The 21,686-nt window shown below is 52.5% G+C and overlaps 1 protein-coding gene across 1 annotated transcript in view; it reads left to right on the forward strand.

Moving 5' to 3' along the window:
- LOC311325894 (protocadherin-15-like) overlaps positions 1 to 21,686 on the forward strand; it is a gene marked incomplete at both ends in the record, with an annotated part of 380,555 nt that overhangs the window by 341,494 nt on the left and 17,375 nt on the right. Inside the window, 7 exons of the mRNA XM_084458712.1 lie at positions 4,387 to 4,602; positions 4,801 to 4,889; positions 7,630 to 7,806; positions 12,336 to 12,554; positions 16,178 to 16,291; positions 20,674 to 21,328; positions 21,542 to 21,686. The exon at positions 21,542 to 21,686 is cut by the window's right edge and continues 301 nt beyond it. Coding sequence (XP_084314838.1) covers positions 4,387 to 4,602; positions 4,801 to 4,889; positions 7,630 to 7,806; positions 12,336 to 12,554; positions 16,178 to 16,291; positions 20,674 to 21,328; positions 21,542 to 21,686 — 1,615 coding nt within the window. The remainder of the gene's footprint in view (positions 1 to 4,386; positions 4,603 to 4,800; positions 4,890 to 7,629; positions 7,807 to 12,335; positions 12,555 to 16,177; positions 16,292 to 20,673; positions 21,329 to 21,541) is intronic.

Below are 21,686 nucleotides of genomic sequence, written 5' to 3' on the forward strand. Positions count from 1 at the left end.
AACACCTGTTTTTCCTTGGCTGGGTATTTTGTGTGTGTGTGTGTGTGTGTGTGTGTGTGTGTAGCGCCAGGCTACAGATGCATGGGGAACCGTCTATATTCTCAACGTTGTGTTGTAGAACATGAGAAGAGTTGAGCAGAACACTTAAAAGGTTCTTCAGATGCTGTTGGTCCTATTCACTCCCCAGTTCCATCTTACCTTCATCCAGTTCCCCGGTTCCATCCTACCTTTATCCAAGTTCCACACTTCCATCAAAGTTCCACGGTTCCATCATACCTTTATCCAGGTTCCAGTGTATGTGTTTGAATACCACCACGTTCTTGGAGCCTGCCATGTCCAGATAGGGGAAGATGAGGAGTAGATTAGAAAATCTGAACTCAGGACAGAAAGGAGTTGATTGCAGCCATTAGCTTTCATTAGTTCGTTCTCAGCCTCTCTACAGTATGCCTTCTCCTCCACAGAGAAACCTTATTATGTTTTATCATTAGCAGCACTCCTGATCTTTTTTAAAGCAATACATCGCGATATTTGGACCTTTACAAACATGTCTGGTGCTAATTCTCCAATTAGATTTACTAAAAGTAAGCTGAATCGTCCAGTCTACTCAGAAAGATAATACATTGACATTTATTACCTTTTAAAACTCGCGCACCCGGGACGCAGCATTCAGTCGAGGTGTGCATGCGCAACGTTGTGCTTAAACAACACAGTAGTAGCTAACTATTCCGGCGTCTATCGATATCATGAATTTTTTAGCTCAATGATATCATGGCGGAGGAAGCCAGAAAAAGAAAAAGACAATCTGATAACGTTACGACAGTATGACAGTGCACTTACTCGCAGAACCTGTGGGGGCGCAGTTGAGAAAACGCAATGTATTTCTTTAAAGTCTAAAATTAAGACTAGAATTCGTGTGAAGTAGTGTCAATGCCTGCGGCCAGTCTCCTGTGGCTGAGCCATCATCTGAAGAATAATGACAGGACCTCGAAGGGCCTTTAATCCCCCACACGACAGTGACACATGAGTGGTGAGCACACAAGACACACACATGAGTGGTGAGCACACAAGACACACACATGAGTGGTGAGCACACAAGACACACACATGAGTGGTGAGCACACAAGACACACACATGAGTGGTGAGCACACAAGACACACACGAGTGGTGAGCACACAAGACACACACATGAGTGGTGAGCACACAAGACACACACGAGTGGTGAGCACACAAGACACACACATGAGTGGTGAGCACACAAGACACACACACGAGTGGTGAGCACACAAGACACACACATGAGTGGTGAGCACACAAGACACACACGAGTGGTGAGCACACAAGACACACACATGAGTGGTGAGCACACAAGACACACACACGAGTGGTGAGCACACAAGACACACACATGAGTGGTGAGCACACAAGACACACACATGAGTGGTGAGCACACAAGACACACACGAGTGGTGAGCACACAAGACACACACATGCAACTTCGGGGTCGCTGGTGGAATTTGTACTCTGCATTTTCCCATCCAAGCTGTCCTCCTCCAGGGGTAGTCAGGAGCAGTGGGCAGCCTGGGGCAGTCAGGAGCAGTGGGCAGCCTGGTCAGTGTCGTCCTCCAGGGGTAGTCAGGAGCAGTGGGCAGCCTGGTCAGTGTCGTCCTCCAGGGGTAGTCAGGAGCAGTGGGCAGCCTGGTCAGTGTCCTCCTCCAGGGGCAGTCAGGAGCAGTGGGCAGCCTGGTCAGTGTCCTCCTCCAGGAGCAGCCAGGAGCAGTGGGCAGCCTGGTCAGTGTCCTCCTCCAGGGGCAGTCAGGAGCAGTGGGCAGCCTCGTCAGTGTCCTCCTCCAGGGGCAGTCAGGAGCAGTGGGCAGCCTGGTCAGTGTCCTCCTCCAGGGGAGTCAGGAGCAGTGGGCAGCCTGGTCAGTGTCCTCCTCCAGGGGCAGTGGGCAGCCTGGTCAGTGTCCTCCTCCAGGGGCAGCCAGGAGCAGTGGGCAGCCTGGTCAGTGTCCTCCTCCAGGAGCAGTGGGCAGCCTGGTCAGTGTCCTCCTCCAGGGGCAGTCAGGAGCAGTGGGCAGCCATCATTCATGGCGCCCAGGGACCAAGTCCAGGTGTTCAGTCCAGGTTCTGGTCAGGGACCGGACTGAAGAGCATCTGTTCTTCTGTATGTTTTTCGTATTGGGTTTTTGGGTGGAAACCCTTGCGAACACGGGGAGAACAACTTAGAACCCATTAGATTTTGGAGTGGATGCGAATCACGGGGTGGATCGACAAGCCGCTCAAACATGGTCAGCCATTCACCTCCTCATTTTTTGGACTTGGCTCAGGAGTTAAACCTTCCCCATTCAATGTTAACAGAAGGAATTGAATGGTTTGAGAGGGAGAAAATAATATTAGCTTATTTGTTTAAGCTTGTTCCCATGACAATGCACCTGCTGTTGTTGATGAATGGTTGATGAAGGCCTCTGATCACACCTCTTCACTAGAGGTTTCTACGTTGCGTAGAATCCACGTAACTAAGTTAGCTTAGCTAAGTAAGTACGAAAATATACGCACAAAAAATCTCAGATTTATAAAACGCTGCGTATCACAACCCATATTCACTCAGGCACGCCTACGCCAGCTGCCCTTTATAAATCACAATCAACACTTAACATGGCGCACGTGAACGCGCGTTCTGATCACACCCCAATTAACGCCCACAATTGCCTATAAATGGTCAGTGATACGCCCCTAATACATATGCAACGACAATGGAGCCGAGTGCAAAAGGCAGAAAGAGAAAGAGACATTTTACCGATGCGAGGTGGAGGTATTGGTCAACGAGGCAGAGACGCCGCAAAAGGATCTTTTCAGAACGATGATTTCACATGTGCACAACTGATAAGAGCACCTGTTAGGCCTGAGTGGTCCCATTGAGATTATAATGAATTATCTATCATGCAGGCTATGTTGGCATTCGTTTAGTGCGGTAGGCCTTATTAGGTGGCTGCTTATATCCAAACTGATAATCATTATAAGCCTATAGTGTTGTTGCATGGGTAATGGGGTTTGGATCTATATTGCACGTAGCCTAATGCTTCACAGGGTGGCCCATGAATAAAAGTCCTAACTTATCAACGTATAAACGGGTCAATTTACAATGACATCCATAACAATGCAAACATGTAGGCCTATAGTGACTACTTAAGGCAAGTATCCCCAATTTAACTGTACGACAGATCTGAGGTTTCTTTGCAGCAGCATTGTGAGGCGGTGGGTTTGTCAGGAAGCAAAATGCACGGCAATGGAGGAATGTAATGCCTCGCTGGGCGTCTTATTGGCAAAAGCGGCGCTCCGTGGTGTTGCGCCTGGGGAGGTAGTATATCCCGAGATGGCGGTGAGGGGGCAGGCGGGGTGCGGGTTGGAGCAGGGCTGAAGAGCAGGCAAGCCGGGCGCACACACTTGGTAGGATCCTGGGGGGAACACAGAGAAAATAGGATTAGGCCGGAGCACAGAGAGACAGAGAAACATGCCCATCATATATATACAGGCTGCGATCTGCGGTTAACTTGCCAGGTGATTCTATGGGAAGATCTGGCGACGAGTGGAAGGAAAAGCGGGGTTCTTGTAGCAGCAGAGGAGGGTGATCAGTGGTGGCAGGTGTGCAGCGACCCGGCCGTGAGTTCGTTCACTCGTCAGCTCAACCGGTTACACCTGTGCGACGAAGCGCATCAAATATAGGCTATAAATACATAAATATATTAACGAATGAATAGGTGGATAATTAAACATACGAATAATTAACTAAATAAATGATTAACTGAATAAATATACTTCAACGCCGAATGCAACATTTGTTTGGTGCGGTATAGGCCTTATAGTTGTAGTCCATCGACATACGGAATCATTACTATGATTCACATTGGAGGGTTTCTTGCAGCGACCGATGTATTTATTATTCAATATGTCATGTGTGTCGCAGACTTTCCCGAGTTTCATCCCTCTGCCATCGGAGTCGCCTTTTCCCCTTTCTCCAGAAACGACCTTATCGTAGTTACGGGAGGGTCGGAGTGTGCGTAGAGTTACGCACACCTTCCGCCAACTTATCGTTAAGCTCGTTTTTTATAAATACCGAAAGTTGCGTAGAAAGTTGCTCAGCATGGGTAACGCACGCTTTTGTACTTACGCAACGTTTATAAATGAGGCCCCTGTTCATCATTGCCTACCCTTAAGACACAACGCTAAATAAATGATTTAAATGTCATGTAATTGGTGCTGGATGGAGTAGGTGTGTCAAAAGTAGACCTGGGTCAAATGCTATTTGAAATGTTCCAAATTACTAATCTGTGCTTGATTGTTCTTGTGTGTGTGTGTGTTCTTCTGTGTCTGTGTGCACGCGCCAGGCCACAGATGTAGACACAGGGAACTACAGTTCCATGGAGTACCGTCTGATCATCCCTCCCACGGCGGAGAACCTGGACCCCTTCGTAATCGAGCGCTACACGGGCTTCATCAAGTCGGCCATCATGTACCGCAACCTGCGCCGGTCATACTTCACCTTCCAGGTCATCGCCACGGACGACTATGGAGCCGGCCTGAGCAACAGTGCTGATGTGGTGGTGAGCGAGAACTGTCCTCCAAAAACGCACACACACACCTCTCTCTCTCTCTCCCTCTCTCTCTTTCTCACTTACTCTCACTCTCCCTCTACAATAACAACAACCTTTCTGTCTCAAACACCCCCTCCCCCTTTTCTTTCTTGATCTCTATCTCCCCTTCTTTCTCGTCTCTCTGTCTCTCTCCCTTGCTTTTCCCAGGTGTCAGTGGTCAACGCGTTAGACATGCAGGTGGTGGTGTCCAACGTCCCGCCCACTGTGGTGGAAGAGAATAAAGAGCAGCTCATTGGGTAAGAATACCTTCTATCAATGTTCAGGTGTGACTGGACTTCAGATGGACTTCCTGTAGCCCTTACTGAACAGCCTCTGAGGAGGAAAAAAAAAGAAGGAAAAGAAAATGTTTTCAGGTTTAAAAGCACTTCAGCCAGTTATTGACTATGTGCTCCTTTCGTCGTAGTTGTGTCTGTTATGTTTGTCCCCATGTAGTTGTGGTCATGTTATGTTTGTCCCTACATAGGTGTGGTCATGTTATTTTTGTCCCTACATAGTTGTGGTCATGTTATGTTTGTCCCTACATAGTTGTGGTCATGTTATGTTTGTCCCTACATAGTTGTGGTCATGTTATGTTTGTCCCTACATAGTTGTGGTATGGCATGTTATGTTTGTTTAGCAAATAGAAGAAAGTGCACAGCGAGAATATTGAGGGAGGTGCTGGTAGCGGGAAATAGACTAGAAAATGAAGAAATCATACTCTCAGGTCTGGATGCAAAAGAGTTTAGTCAACAACGTTTCGGCCGTAGCCTTTGTCACAGTCTTGATGGTTGTGGTCATGTTATGTTTGTCCCTCACCTAAACCTGTGGCACATACAGTTCCGGCCACAATCTCATGGTCACAGCCAGGTCTCTCTTGTGAATGAGACCTTGTGTCTCAATGAGATTTTTCCTGTATAAATAAAGGCCAAATAAAAAATGTGTTCGAGCGACACGTTGGACACAGCTAAGCATTTCATTGTACATGGTACCCATATAATGTGCATGCAGGTCCAGTTTTGAATACACCCTAATTCTGGATGGGAACTGAAGGTCTATCAGTCTACGATTGACTTCTCAGAAACTGAACGTGTGAGAGAGGGAGGCTGGCATCGTCTCAAACAACATTTCACCTACTGTGTCACTAAGTGAAGGACAGCAGAACAGAGTGGCACATATACCAGCACATATCGACCGGCGTTCACAGGCTTGTTTGTTCTGTTGTGTCCAGCAGTGCTGGGAGACATTCTCAGGCTTGGGCTTCTGGTGCTTTTAAATCCATCCGTGGGTGGTGAGCGGCTCACGCCCTCCACACCTGCAGAGTCTGTTGACTTGTGTTGTGTTGATTGGGCTATTAGAATGACTGATTGGTCAGCCAGCCAATTCGCTCGCCCGGTCTCACAGAGCTCAGGGGGTCTCTGGTGAGGAGGGCGGGCCAATCAGCTGCAGACTCCACAGACTCTGTTCCACCTGGACTGACCTATCCATTGCTTTACGTATGTACTAAGTGACTCTTCCCAGCTTTGACAACACACCCATCAATTAGTATAGCATTAATTAGAGCATAAATTACAGCATTATCCCGCCCATCCTTCTCTACTGCTCCACCTGCTTTTCAGCATGTTGTCCGTTACCAACCGGGCTGAACTCACACGCAGCACCAATGGGATGGATAATTGGCCTCCCCACACCCAACCTCGCAGAGCTACAGTCAATAATAAGGCCATGGCACACATCGTTACTGCAACAGAACAGGACACCACACACCCACTCAATCACCACCTCACCCTACTGTCCTCCGGGCGTAGGTACAGAACACTGAGGTGCAGAAGGACTCGCTTTGGGAACAGCCATCGCTGCCCTGAACAACAGGCCACGCTGAGCCGGTCTGAGTGTGGACAGTACAGTACCTATTATTGTACAGTATGTATGGTGTCTGGTGTTGTCATTGTACAGTATGTTGTTGTCATTGTTACCTCCACCCCAGCAACAACGCAGGGCAAGAGGCAATGTTTTCAGTGGTGTGCGTGTATACGATTTTTAGCAGGATTACACAAAACTACTGGACCAATATTCACGAAATTCGGTGGAAGGGTGTAGCAAGGTCCATCTTACAACCCATTAAACTTTGGAGCAGATCCAAAGCACGGGTCGGGTCCACAGGCTGCCCCAACACGGCCGGCCATTCACCTCCATTCATTTTTTGGGCTATGATTACGCAAAAACTACCAAACTGATTTTTATGAAACTCGTTGGAGGGGTGCATCATGGGACACCTTAGAACCCATTACATTTTGGAGCAGATCCAAATCACATGCATTCAGGCAGGGGCGGAGGTCTGTGCTCTCAGAGCACCATTTCTAGTATGGCTGTGTTATTGTATTGTATTACTGTGTGCAGTTGTATGTAATGTTTGTCCTGTAATGTACAGTGCTGTGGAAAAGAATACCCCCCTTGGGCACAATGAAGTCTAAACTAACTAAAAACTAAAACTTAACTAATCAATATTTTTAAAAGTTGGGTGTGATCAGTGCTGGTTAGTCCTGGTGCTGTCCCAGGGATGCTTGGTTCTGGGCTCTGGGTGCTAGTCCTGGTTCTGGGCTCTGGGTGCTAGTCCTGGTGCTGTCCCAGGGATGCTTGGTTCTGGGCTCTGGGTGCTAGTCCTGGTTCTGGGCTCTGGGTGCTAGTCCTGGTTCTGGGCTCTGGGTGCTAGTCCTGGTGCTGTCCCAGGGATGCCTGGTTCTGGGCTCTGGGTGCTAGTCCTGGTTCTGGGCTCTGGGTGCTAGTCCTGGTTCTGGGCTCTGGGTGCTAGTCCTGGTTCTGGGCTCTGGGTGCTAGTCCTGGTTCTGGGCTCTGGGTGCTAGTCCTGGTTCTGGGCTCTGGGTGCTAGTCCTGGTTCTGGGCTCTGGGTGCTAGTCCTGGTTCTGGGCTCTGGGTGCTAGTCCTGGTGACAGTGATGACCTGACCTTTAACCCCTTGGTTGACCCCTGATCCCCCCAGAATACTTGAGCGCTACGTCCAGGACCAGATTCCCGGCGCCAAGGTGATCGTGGAGGCCATCGGGGCTCGTCGTCACGGCGACGGGTATGAGCTTGAGGACTACAGCAAGTCAGACCTGATGGTCTACGCCATCGACCCCCTGACCAACAGGGCCATCTCCCGCCAGGAGCTGTTCAAGTGAGTCAGACCTGTCAGTCTCAACTGTCCATCTACTGTGTGTCCATTCTCAGTCTCGCATGTCTGTCCATGTACAGGAGATCTACTGTATGTACACAATATGGACAGAAGTACCAGATTTTGGAGTGTGTCTGTGGGAATTAAAGCCCATTCATCCAGAAGAGCGTTTGTGAGGTTAGACACTGATGTTGGACGAGAGGGCCTTACATCACCGAGCGCAATGCCAAGCGTCAGATGGAGGGGTGTAAAGACCGCTGCCACTAGACTCAGCAGTGGAAACGTGTTCTGTGGAGTGACGAATCACGCTTGTCTATCTGGCGGTCTGGTGAAGAACATGACATAACTGGCCTCCCCACACCCAACCTCGCAGAGCTAAATAATAAGGCCATGGCACGCATCGTTACTGCAACAGAACAGGACACCACACACCCACTCAATCACCACCTCACCCTACTGTCCTCCGGGCGTAGGTACAGAACACTGAGGGGCAGAAGGACTCGCTTTGGGAACAGCCATCGCTGGCCTGAACAAGGCCTAACCTCAGCCCCCTCCAACACCTTTGGGATGAACTAGAACGGAGATGGCGAGCTAGGCCCTCTCGTCCAACATCTGTGTCTGAAGAGTGGAAGCTATTATAGCTGCAAAGGGAAAACTAACTCCATATTATTGCCTATGAATTTAGAATCGGATGTCATAACGGTTCCTGTAGGTGTAATGTGTAGGTGTAATGTGTAGTGTACATTCTCAGTCTTACTGTACCTGTCTGTCTTTCACATACCAGCCATTATCGATGCTCAGTGTACTTTATTTTGTCCCCAGTGAGTCAGAAAATGTAGCACATCTCTTTTCTCAGCTTCTCTCTCTCTTTCTCTCTCTCTCTCTCTTTCTCATTCTCTCTCTCTCTTTCTCTCTCTCTCTCTCTCTCTCTCTCTGCTTAGTCACTCTTTCTCTCTCTCTCTTTCTCATTCTCTCTCACTCTTTCTCTCTCTCTCTCTCTCTCTCTGCTTAGTCACTCTTTCTCTCTCTCTCTCTATCTCTCTGCTTAGTCACTCTTTCTCTCTCTCTCTCTCTCTTTCTCATTCTCTCTCTCTCTCATCTCTCTCTCTCTCTCTCTCTCTCTCTGCTTAGTCACTCTTTCTCTCTCTCTCTCTCTCTCTCTCTGCTTAGTCTCTCTCTCTCTCTTTCTCATTCTCTCTCACTCTTTCTCTCTCTCTCTCTTTCTCATTCTCTCTCTCTCTCTTTCTCTCTCTCTCTCTCTCTCTCTCTCTCTTTCTCATTCTCTCTCACTCTTTCTCTCTCTCTCTCTTTCTCATTCTCTCTCTCTCTCTCTCTTTCTCATTCTCTCTCACTCTTTCTCTCTCTCTCTCTGCTTAGTCACTCTTTCTCTCTCTCTCTCTCTCTCTCTCTCTCTGCTTAGTCACTCTCTCTCTCTCTCTCTCTCTCTCTCTCTCTCTTTCTCTCTCTGCTTAGCTACCTCTCTTCTGATTCTTGGGAGGGTTCATCTCTCCAGAGGCCCCTGCAGGTGGACTAGATCTGTCAGTCACCAGGAGCTAGGCAGAGAGAGAGAGAGAGGAAAGAGAGAGGAAAGAGAGAGAGAGGGAGGTGAGAGAGAAGATGGAGAGAAAAAAGAAAGAAAGTGGGAGAACCGGCAGCAATAGAAAGGAGAGACGCAGGACAGCAGCAGGTCAAACGCTGTTCAAGCACTCCGGAGGGGGGGAAAGTGCGTTGGTTTTGACCCCAGTCAGAGGAAAGAGCAGTCCCTTCCACCCAGCGGGAGAGGGCCGTTCACACGCCGCAGAACAGCGCTGCTCCTGGCTCTCTGACTGGCTCCTCCCCCCAACCAGCGAGGCCCCGGCGTGTGCAGCCTATCACAGACCTCTCTCAGAACATCACAGCCAATCACAGACCTCTCTCAGAACATCACAGCCTATCACAGACCTATCTCAGGACATCACAGCCTATCACAGACCTCTCTCAGAACATCACAGCCTATCACAGACCTCTCTCAGAACATCACAGCCTATCACAGACCTCTCTCAGAACATCACAGCCTATCACAGACCTCCCTCAGGACATCACAGCCAATCACAGACCTTCCTCAGGACATCACAGCCAATCACAGACCTCCATCAGAACATCACAGCCAATCAAATCAAATCAAACTTTATTTGTATAGTGCATTTCATACACAGAGGCAACACAATGCACTTTACAGAGAGCAATGGCGGTAGGTCCCACCCCTACATATTCCAGAGGGAAGCAAAATAACAGTTTCACCCGGGGGCCAGAAAAGTGAGCTGTAAAAATTCTTCCCTGACCCCTCTCAACAAGGCGATCGAGCAAGCTCCTGGAGTATGTTTGTCTACCGGCTTAGAACATTTACAGAGCAATAAACATAGGGTAAATACTTCATAAGAGAGACATGACTATCAGTATCAATCAATCAATCAAAGCTTTATTTATATAGCGCATTTCATACCCAGAGGCAACACAATGCGCTTTACAGAGAACAAGGGAGGAGGGCATACGACCCACCCCTACATATTCCAGAGGGAAGCAAAAAAAACAGTAATCACCCGGGGGCCAGATAAGTGAGTATACAAATAGTTACAGAGATGTTGCCTACATGGTAGGCCGATATTTGTTAGCTATCCCTGTAGTCTCGAATATGATATTTAAGTGAATCATATAACAAAGCACAGTAAGCAATCACAGACCTCCCTCAGTACATCACAGTTCCCTCAGTACATCAGAGGCAGCGCACGGCTGGAGGACCCCCTGCTGTGCATGCTCACACTCCTAACCAGAGAAGTCTCTCTTGGTGTCAACCCCTCTTCCTGTAATGCGCCTCCCTCCAGGACAGCAGCACACTGCCTCTCTGTCCCTGGCCCTCTTACATCATCGTTTCCATAGCGAAGTGCTTTCAGCCCAGGCTCTCAGAGGCAGCAGCCCTGGATGGGGGTGTCATTCATTTTTAAAGCAGGCCAGATATTTTTGCTGCTTTTGTAAGAAGCCCGCTGTACCCTCCCCACCAGAGCGGGGTGGGTGGGGGCATCGGGTGACGGGGCTGGGGGGGAGCGGAGTGTGACGGGGGTGGGTGGGGGCATCGGGTGACGGGGCTGGGTGGGGGCATCGGGTGACGGGGGTGGGTGGGGGCATCGGGTGACGGGGCTGGGTGGGGGCATCGGGTGACGGGGCTGGGTGGGGGCATCGGGTGACGGGGCTGGGTGGGGGCATCGGGTGACGGGGCTGGGTGGGGGCATCGGGTGACGGGGGTGGGGGGGGGCATCGGGTGACGGGGCTGGGTGGGGGCATCGGGTGACGGGGGTGGGTGGGGGCATCGGGTGACGGGGGTGGGGGGGAGCGGAGTGTGGAAGAGACATTTCTTTGCTCATGCAGCATTTGTTTGGTGAGCTGGAGAGGTAATTACATGATGTACAGTATATGTAAGAGAGAGAGATGGAGGAGGAGAGGGGGGGGGTATATGTAAGAGAGAGAGATGGAGGAGGAGGGGGGGGGTATATGTAAGAGAGAGAGATGGAGGAGGAGAGGGGGGGGGGTATATGTAAGAGAGAGAGATGGAGGAGGAGGGGGGGGGGGGGTATATGTAAGAGAGAGAGATGGAGGAGGAGAGGGGGGGGGGTATATGTAAGAGAGAGAGATGGAGGAGGAGGGGGGGGGGGTATATGTAAGAGAGAGAGATGGAGGAGGAGAGGGGGGGGGTATATGTAAGAGAGAGAGATGGAGGAGGAGAGGGGGGGGGTATATGTAAGAGAGAGAGATGGAGGAGGAGAGGGGGGGGTATATGTAAGAGAGAGAGATGGAGGAGGAGGGGGGGGGGGTATATGTAAGAGAGAGAGATGGAGGAGGAGAGGGGGGGGGTATATGTAAGAGAGAGAGATGGAGGAGGAGAGGGGGGGGGGTATATGTAAGAGAGAGAGATGGAGGAGGAGAGGGGGGGGGTATATGTAAGAGAGAGAGATGGAGGAGGAGAGGGGGGGGTATATGTAAGAGAGAGAGATGGAGGAGAGGGGGGGGGTATATGTAAGAGAGAGAGAGATGGAGGAGGAGGGGGAGGGGTCTTCTGTGGTAATGAGTGTGCGGGTTGGTAATGAGGGGGTGGTCAGCGGGGGGAGTGTCGGGAGGATCGTTAGTGATCTCTGTCTCGGCTGCTCAACGCTGAAGGAAGTCCCTCCCTCACAATGTGAAGGTCTCTGATCCATGACGAGGCAACAGGAGGACATCGCAGGAGACATTTCTGTCCCATAAACCTGAACCCTTGACAGTTGCAAACTGTCTTTGTTATAATTCATGTCTTGACTGAACATCCCATCGCGAGGAAAACAGAGCTGAGGTCTTATCTCTGCACGCCAGGCGCCGTGCGTCAGGTGTCAGCACCTGGTTCAAGAGAATGGGATTCTAGTCTGTGTGTTTTTTCAGTGTCACAGCGCGTTGATTGGGCGCTCTGCGCTCGCCGCTCTGCGCTCGCCGCGCGGTCCGAGCTGACGACCAGACTTCCCTCTCCGCAGGTTCCTGGACGGGAAGCTGTTAGACATCAACAAGGAGTTCCAGCCGTACCTGGGCCAGGGGGGCCGCATCCTGGAGATCCGCCAGCCAGACATCGTGGCCAGCGTGAAGAAGGCGGCCCAGGCGGTGGGCTACACGGAGGGGGCGCTGCTCGCCCTCGCCATCATCATCATCCTCTGCTGCATCCCAGCCATCCTCATCGTCATGGTAACATACAAACAGTGAGTGCACGGCCGACACAGTGTAAAGCCGCTCTGGACGTACTCTGGCGTCATGTTTTTGGTTTATTGGACGAGGGGAATTTTGTGCACATTCTAAACATGTGAGATCTGGGTGGGATCCCCACTGCGTCTCCAGATGGGCGGCGTTCTGGACTAGAGGACCAGGGGAGTGTTCGCCCGCTCCGCTCGCTCCGCTGTTGACGCTGAAGCAATGTGATATTCATTCAGCCTAGTGTCTCTCTCTCCCTCTCCCTCTCTCTCTCTCTCTTTCTCCCTCTCTCTCCCTCTCTCTCCCTCTCTCTCCCTCTCTCTCTCTCTCTCTCCCTCTCTCTCTCCCTCTCTCTCTCTCTCTCCCTCTCCCTCTCTCTCTCTCCCTCTCTCTCCCTCTCCCTCTCTCTCTCTCCCTCTCTCTCCCTCTCCCTCTCCCTCTCCCTCTCCCTCTCCCTCTCCCTCTCTCTCTCTCTTTTTCTCTCGCTCTCTCTCCCTCTTTCTCTGTGTCTCTCTCGCCTTCATTAGCCATGCTAACTGCATACACAGCTGGGCTTATTTCCCTGTTCATGCTCTGTGAAAGCAGATTAATTAACAATGGTTTGTGAATATCCACAGCCGATTGTGACGGTCACGGTGCATCTTCACACCTCCTAATGCCCCTGCCTGGCAGACAAACACACACATACACACACACACACACGAACACACACATTTATCCCGACACGCAAGACATAATGCAGCATATGGCGCTGCTGCAGTGTCATTTGACGTCCTGATTAGTGAGGTAGTTGTGTTTCCTGGCGCTGGGATGTGAGAGGTTTGTAAAGCGCAGCCGGCCGCGCCACCGGCAGCAGGTTGCGTTCTCTGCTGTGTGCTGAGGGACTCCGCTGGGAGGGTTACATAAACACCCATTTCTGGGTGGTGTTTACCCATAACAGATGGGTCAGGGTGGTTATCCTAAACCAACACACACACTACCCACAGCAGATGGCTCCTAATGGTCACATTATACCAAACACACCCACCCACACACACACACACACACCATCACAACAGCTGGTGTTTTTGTGTGGAGTAAAGGCTTTCTGGGAGGTTTCTCCTGAGTGAAATTATGTTTTCGGGTTGTCATTTTGGCTCACAGCTCATGTAGTCTCAACGCCAGACCCATGAGAGGTATTTCGTTGATGCGCTACGTAAGCTACGTTAACTATGTTACTGCATGCTGCAGATCTCTCTATGGGTCTGGGACACTTCATAACTACGTTACTGCATGCTGCAGATCTCTCTATGGGTCTGGGACACTTCATAACTACGTTACTGCATGCTGCAGATCTCTCTATGGGTCTGGGACACTTCATGCAAAAATCTGATGCTCAAATCCTGGCAATTCATTGGTTTTGCAGGAATCCTTGCGACACCAATCAGTAACGACTTTCGCGATCAGGTGTTCCCACCTATAGATATGCCCCGCCCATCTAACCTGGGCTAGCGTCTCTCATTTGCTGCTACGACCTGTCACTCTTTCAATTCTGAACCGTTGATACGCCGCCTTCAGAATAGCAGCTGGTGCAGCGACGTGGCCCAGACTCAATTATGTGCTGTAGTATGAGGAGCGCAGCGATGCAACACAAGGTTTGAGTCTGGAGAGAGACTAGCACTCATGTCTGGAGAGAGACTAGCACTCATGTCTGGAGAGAGAGAGACTAGCACTCATGTCTGGAGAGAGACTAGCACTCATGTCTGGAGAGAGACTAGCACTCATGTCTGGAGAGAGACCACCACTCATGTCTGGAGAGAGACTAGCACTCATGTAACAGATGTCATTGCATCCCTTGTCAGTATGAGCTAGCTCCTCCCCCACGGCCCACGCTGGGTCAGTATGAGCTAGCTCCTCCCCCACGGCCCACGCTGGGTCAGTATGAGCTAGCTCCTCCCCCACGGCCCACGCTGGGTCAGTATGAGCTAGCTCCTCCCCCACGGCCCACGCTGGGTCAGTATGAGCTAGCTCCTCCCCCACGGCCCACGCTGGGTCAGTATGAGCTAGCTCCTCCCCCACGGCCCACGCTGGGTCAGTATGAGCTAGCTCCTCCCCCACGGCCCACGCTGGGTCAGTATGAGCTAGCTCCTCCCCCACGGCCCACGCTGGGTCAGTATGAGCTAGCTCCTCCCCCACGGCCCACGCTGGGTCAGTATGAGCTAGCTCCACCCCCACGGCCCACGCTGGGTCAGTATGAGCTAGCTCCACCCCCACGGCCCACGCTGGGTCAGTATGAGCTAGCTCCTCCCCCACGGCCCACGCTGGGTCAGTATGAGCTAGCTCCTCCCCCACGGCCCACGCTGGGTCAGTATGAGCTAGCTCCACCCCCACGGCCCACGCTGGGTCAGTATGAGCTAGCTCCTCCCCCACGGCCCACGCTGGGTCAGTATGAGCTAGCTCCTCCCCCACGGCCCACGCTGGGTCAGTATGAGCTAGCTCCACCCCCACGGCCCACGCTGGGTCAGTATGAGCTAGCTCCACCCCCACGGCCCACGCTGGGTCAGTATGAGCTAGCTCCTCCCCCACGGCCCACGCTGGGTCAGTATGAGCTAGCTCCTCCCCCACGGCCCACGCTGGCTTCCATCTTGCCCATTAAATATTCTCTCTTATCTTGCCATTTTTTTCAACAATCTAATGGTGATAAGAACTGAATGGGAGCAGAAAGCAGGTTGTGTTGTCTGCTGGGCTGCTGCCCTGAGACATCTGCTTTAATACTCAACCAGAGGACGTCACGCTGAGCCAGACGAGAAGAGCACAATACTGTATGTCACTTTTTAGATTTGATTCCCAGCGGTGATGAAGGTGGAGATGTGTGATAAGGCGTTCTCCTATGGTTCTCCTAGTCCTTGCCCTTATCTCGCTAAGACAAAAGGGATTGCATGAATAATGCACGTTTTTTCACCTGGAGCGTTGGTTTTCAAAAGGACCTTCAACAACCTGCCAACATTAGAACTGCACTGAATCAAAAACACTTGCGGGATACACCTCTATATACACCTCTATATACACCTCTATATACACCTCTAATATATATTCCCTGTTTAATTAATGTTTGAACTGTGTTTTATTATCAGAATAGGAGCATGATGTTTTGTATAACTGTGTTTTTGTTGTGTTTCTCTGTTTCTGCTCTCCCCCTCGCTGCTTCCACAACCATCCATCAGATTCAAAGAGTGAGTAACTCCTCCTGAGGCGTGGGGATCCTTCTTCATGGGCTGGGCAGGCGCGGGCATACCAACAAGGATGCTGGCTTTCTCTCTGGTGTTTTCATTATGAAGCATGCCTTTAAAGATGAGGGATGAGGGGAATATGAATTATGTGTATGAGAGCGATAAAGAAAAAAGCTATTATCTTAAGTACCTCCATGGATTTGAACTGATTTGCCTTCAGTTGTACATTACAGAGCCAGATTGATGAGACGCATGATATCAGACACTTGATTTATTTCAGTATAATATCAGACACGTGGTTTATTACAGTTAGGTTAAGTTAAATTACTAAAGGCATATATGGGAACCAGCCAATGATATACCCAGTAAAAAGACCTGCATTTCCCAATGATTCAAACTGATGAAACTTTATTGACGTCCCGCAGGAAACAGGCAGAGTGCGCCAAAACTGCCAGGATCCAGAAGGCCCTGCCGGCCGGAACCAGGGCTCCACCAATCGCAGCGTCCAACCTGTACCAGGAGCTGGGGGACAGCAGCATGTGAGTGACCTCTGACCTCTCCCTGTAACAGCCCCTCGCTCCAGACAGGCCAGCCAGACGACCCTGCGACCAGACGACCCTGAGACCAGACGACCCTGAGACCAGACGACCCTGCGACCAGACGACCCTGAGACCAGACGACCCTGAGACCAGACGACCCTGCGACCAGACGACCCTGAGACCAGACGACCCTGAGACCAGACGACCCTGCGACCAGACGACCAGACGACCAGACGACCCTGAGACCAGACGACCCTGAGACCAGACGACCCTGCGACCAGACGACCCTGAGACCAGACGACCAGACGACCAGACGACCCTGAGACCAGACGACCCTGAGACCAGACGACCCTGAGACCAGACGACCCTGCGACCAGACGACCCTGCGACCAGACGACCCCGCGACCAGACGACCCTGAGACCAGACGACCCTGCGACCAGACGACCCTGGACCAGACGACCCCGCGACCAGACGACCCTGCGACCAGACGACCCTGAGACCAGACGACCCTGCGACCAGACGACCCTGAGACCAGACGACCCTGCGACCAGACGACCCTGCGACCAGACGACCAGACGACCCTGAGACCAGACGACCCTGAGACCAGACGACCCTGAGACCAGACGACCCTGAGACCAGACGACCCTGCGACCAGACGACCCTGCGACCAGACGACCCTGCGACCAGACGACCCTGAGACCAGACGACCCTGAGACCAGACGACCCTGCAACCAGACGACCCTGAGACCAGACGACCCTGCGACCAGACGACCCTGGACCAGACGACCCCGCGACCAGACGACCCTGCGACCAGACGACCCTGAGACCAGACGACCCTGCGACCAGACGACCCTGCGACCAGACGACCCTGCGACCAGGCGACCCTGCGACCCTGTGACCAGACGACCCTGAGACCAGACGACCCTGCGACCAGACGACCCTGCGACCAGACGACCAGACGACCCTGAGACCAGACGACCCTGAGACCAGACGACCCTGAGACCAGACGACCCTGAGACCAGACGACCCTGCGACCAGACGACCCTGCGACCAGACGACCCTGCGACCAGACGACCCTGAGACCAGACGACCCTGAGACCAGACGACCCTGCAACCAGACTAGCACCGCCGTCAACTGTATCAGATCTTAGAGAAGAACAGGGATGTTTGTGCCTGAGCTTCCAAACATCAAATCAGCTCAAACAATCTCCATGAGCCGCCCTGGGAGTCAGTAGACATGAGCCACCCTGGGAGTCAGTAGACATGAGCCACCCTGGGAGTCAGTAGACATGAGCCACCCTGGGAGTCAGTAGACATGAGCCGCCCTGGGAGTCAGTAGACATGAGCCACCCTGGGAGTCAGTAGACATGAGCCACCCTGGGAGTCAGTAGACATGAGCCACCCTGGGAGTCAGGAGACATGAGCCACCCTGGGAGTCAGTAGACATGAGCCACCCTGGGAGTCAGTAGACATGAGCCACCCTGGAGGTCAGTAGACATGAGCCACCCTGGGAGTCAGTAGACATGAGCCACCCTGGGAGCAGTAGACATGAGCCACCCTAGGAGTCAGTAGACATGAGCCACCCTGGGAGTCAGTAGACATGAGCCACCCTGGGAGTCAGGAGACATGAGCCACCCTGGAGGTCAGTAGACATGAGCCACCCTGGGAGTCAGTAGACATGAGCCACCCTGGGAGTCAGTAGACATGAGCCACCCTGGAGGTCAGTAGACATGAGCCACCCTGGAGGTCAGTAGACATGAGCCACCCTGGAGGTCAGGAGACATGAGCCACCCTGGGAGTCAGTAGACATGAGCCACCCTGGGAGCAGTAGACATGAGCCACCCTGGGAGTCAGTAGACATGAGCCACCCTGGGAGTCAGGAGACATGAGCCACCCTGGGAGTCAGTAGACATGAGCCACCCTGGAGGTCAGTAGACATGAGCCACCCTTGAGGTCAGTAGACATGAGCCACCCTGGGAGTCAGTAGACATGAGCCACCCTGGGGGTCAGTAGACATGAGCCACCCTGGGAGCAGTAGACATGACCTTGAGGACGGTCCTCTGACGGGCTCATGACCTGGAGGACGGTCCTCTGACGGGCTCATGACCTGGAGGACGGTCCTCTGACGGGCTCATGACCTGGAGGACGGTCCTCTGACGGGCTCATGCGTACTGAAGGCACGTTGCTCTGCGCAGAGCTGTTAGCTCCCGTACTGGAGATGTGCTGTTCCTGGAGACATGGACCACATTGCGTAGCCAATCACAGCCCAGCTGTTGATAAGGTCTAGCAAATCACAGCTCAGCTGTTGACAACAGTGTGACTCCCAAGGAGAGACCCAGGTGTATTAGGGTTTCTGGTGTGTTCTGTTGGTTCTGGTGTGTTCATTAGGGTTGGGGCTGGTGTGTTCAGGGGCCGGTGTGTTCAGTAGGGTTGGTTCTGGTGTGTTCTGTTGGTTCTGGTGTGTTCAGTAGGGTTGGTTCTGGTGTGTTCAGTAGGGTTGGTTCTGGTGTGTTCAGTAGGGTTGGGGCCGGTGTGTTCAGTAGGGTTGGGGCCGGTGTGTTCAGTAGGGTTGGTTCTGGTGTGTTCAGGGGCCGGTGTGTTCAGTAGGGTTGGTTCTGGTGTGTTCAGGGGCCGGTGTGTTCAGTAGGGTTGGTTCCGGTGTGTTCTCTTGGTAATTGATTTTGTGGTAAATGACTTTTCTCTCCCCAGTGTGATTATCAGTGCTGGCAGCTTGCTAGGTCCTGGACACGTTCCCACAATCAAACAATCCCACATTCATGCTTAGTACCATCCCAAATGCACCCTGAATGTCTTTAGATTAGACATGACTGAATCTCTGTGGTCAATATGGGAGTGAGGTCATTTAGATTTAATGCATTTTAAACCAACAACCACTACTGACTTAAACACAAAGCCAGGATAATGGAGTAAAAGTATGGCGAGTGAAAAGCCTGGGTTCCCAGCAGCTGTTGATCCATGCCTGGTGTGAGAGGAGGACAGGGGAGCTCTCTGAGGGACAGGGGAGCTCTCCGAGGGACAGGGACCAGAGCTCTCTGAGGGACAGGGACCAGAGCTCTCTGAGGGACAGGGGAGCTCTCTGAGGGACAGGGACCAGAGCTCTCTGAGGGACAGGGACCAGAGCTCTCTGAGGGACAGGGACCAGAGCTCTCTGAGGGACAGGGACCAGAGGGACAGGGACCAGAGCTCTCCGAGGGACAGGGACAGAGATGCACTGCTGGATCAGTTATGTTCTCTGTCTGCACTAGAAACTAGAAAGGAGAGATCCCAGACAGCACCCCATTAAAGCATTGTTGAATTGTTTTCCCGAGTGTGTGTGTGTGTGTGTGTGTGCGTGTGTACATCCACATGTGTATGTGTGTGTGTTTGCGCGTGTGTATGTGCTTTCTGTAAGATTATGTCAACATCTCCTGCATACAGAAAACATAATACTTACCTTATTAGGGTCAGTTTGACCTTGTGGGATACATTCACATTCTCTAAGCTCTTCTGCCAGTGTCTTCTCCGTCTGTTTAACAGCTGTCTGTCTCTGTCTGTCTGTCTCCATGTCTCCATGTCTGTCTGTCTTTCATTTCATCCCTCTGTGGATCCAGGCTGCAGTAAGTAGCCCCGCCCCCCTCCTCCTTATCCAGCCCCCAGATCTCTATGGAAACAAGACATACTGTAGACTATGCCTCACTTCTAGATAACAGCTTGCTTTGAACATATGTATGAATTAAATTAAGCTCTTTGGCATTTACTTGACATTTGGTCGAAAGCTTTGGGATATCCGCTTCGATCGTAGCGTTGACAGTTTGTAGCACATTAGTGTGTGAATGGTGGTATGGTGTGGCTTGGGTGTGCAACGTTGAAGAGAGATTCTGTAGAGAAGAGACTTGATGAAGCAGGTAGGGCTTTAGTTTTTGCCACACCAGTGTCATCATCATTTTGGCTTCCACCTGTTTAGAAAAGCAAAACTCCCTTTGTGTAGAGGTAGAATGCTTCAGTCGACAACTATAGACAACCCCCCTTCCTATCCTCTCCACTAGAACCAAACCACCATCACCGTGTTGGTAGATGTTTTGTTTTCATTGACTTCAGGGCAAAGTGTCTTAGAGTGATGGCTATAGCAGAATTGCTTGTGAGAAGTGAACCGACTTTTCATCCCAGTCCTCATCACAAAAGCCTTCAATAAGTTGAAGTACCACCAGAATGATCCGCCCTGTGACATCACACTTGAGTTGTAACCCTGTATTTGATCTGATAGCATTAAGAGCTCAAAAGAGTGGAGCAGGAATAGAACAGCCCTTCACCCCTTCATCCCTTAATCTCTCCTCTGTTTCAAGTCTTTCTCTTCTTCACCTCCATCTCTTAACGGCCGCAGCGCTAAAAAGTCGGTTATCGAGGAGGCGGACCGCCAGAGGCGTCTGAGCAACTTCGCCTACCGCGCTCTCGCTGCCCGGGGCAACGGGATGCTGCACGGCAACCCGCCCAAATCGGAAAGCAACGTCACCTTCCTGTCTGACCGCCGGCCTCTGACCACGACCAATCCACTGTACGACGGAGGCCCCGCCCACGCCCGCACCATGCCGTCACGCCTGCGCGGCAGGTCGCAGGGCTACGAGAGCCCGAGGAGGCGGGGCCTGCTGGACCGCGCCCAGTGGGAGGTGCAGCGACAAGAGGGGAGCCCGGCGCCCAGGGAGGGGCCGGGAGACGACGGCGACGCGGAGGCCAAGCTGTCGGTGAGGGAGCAGGCCCGCCACTACGAGCAGCAGGCCTCCCAGGAGAGCAGCCGACCGGACCCCCGGAGCCCCCCGTCCCACGTCCTGCTGAGGGCCGGCGACGGCCTGGACGTGCTGGAGATCAGCCAGGAGACCCTGCTGTCCATCCTGGACTGCCCCTACGGCCCGGACGCGCCGCCCCGCATCATCATCACGCAGGGGGAGGAGTCCCCGCCCCCTAGCCAGAGGCCCACGCCGCCGCCGCCGCGCAGGAAGTGCAGCTCCGGCTACATGGTGGCGCGGCCCTGCGAGATCACCGTGGAGATGATCCCGGACCCGCCCGACAACCCTCCTCCTCCTCCTCCTCCTCCTCCCCCCGCCACCTCCCTCCCTCCTCCTCCCCCTGCACCCCCCCGCCGTGACCATCCACCCCCTCCCACTCCTCCACCAATCACAAAGCGTCCTGCTCCTCCACCTCCCCCTCCTCCTCCTCCCGCCCCGGACGGCGAGCCGTCGCGGCCCTTCGTTCAGTTTGTCCCTGACCACCTCCCGTCCGTGTCCTCGCTCCGCCCGGTCTCCGCCCGCGCCCCGCCCCCGCGCCCAGACGCCAGCAGGAGGAAGAGGGAGCCCAGGGGCATCCTGAAGAACCTGCACAACCTGGCCGACATCGAGAGGT

The sequence above is a fragment of the Borostomias antarcticus genome (assembly GCF_949987555.1).
Source record: "Borostomias antarcticus genome assembly, chromosome: 25".
Lineage (NCBI taxonomy): Eukaryota > Metazoa > Chordata > Actinopteri > Stomiiformes > Stomiidae > Borostomias > Borostomias antarcticus.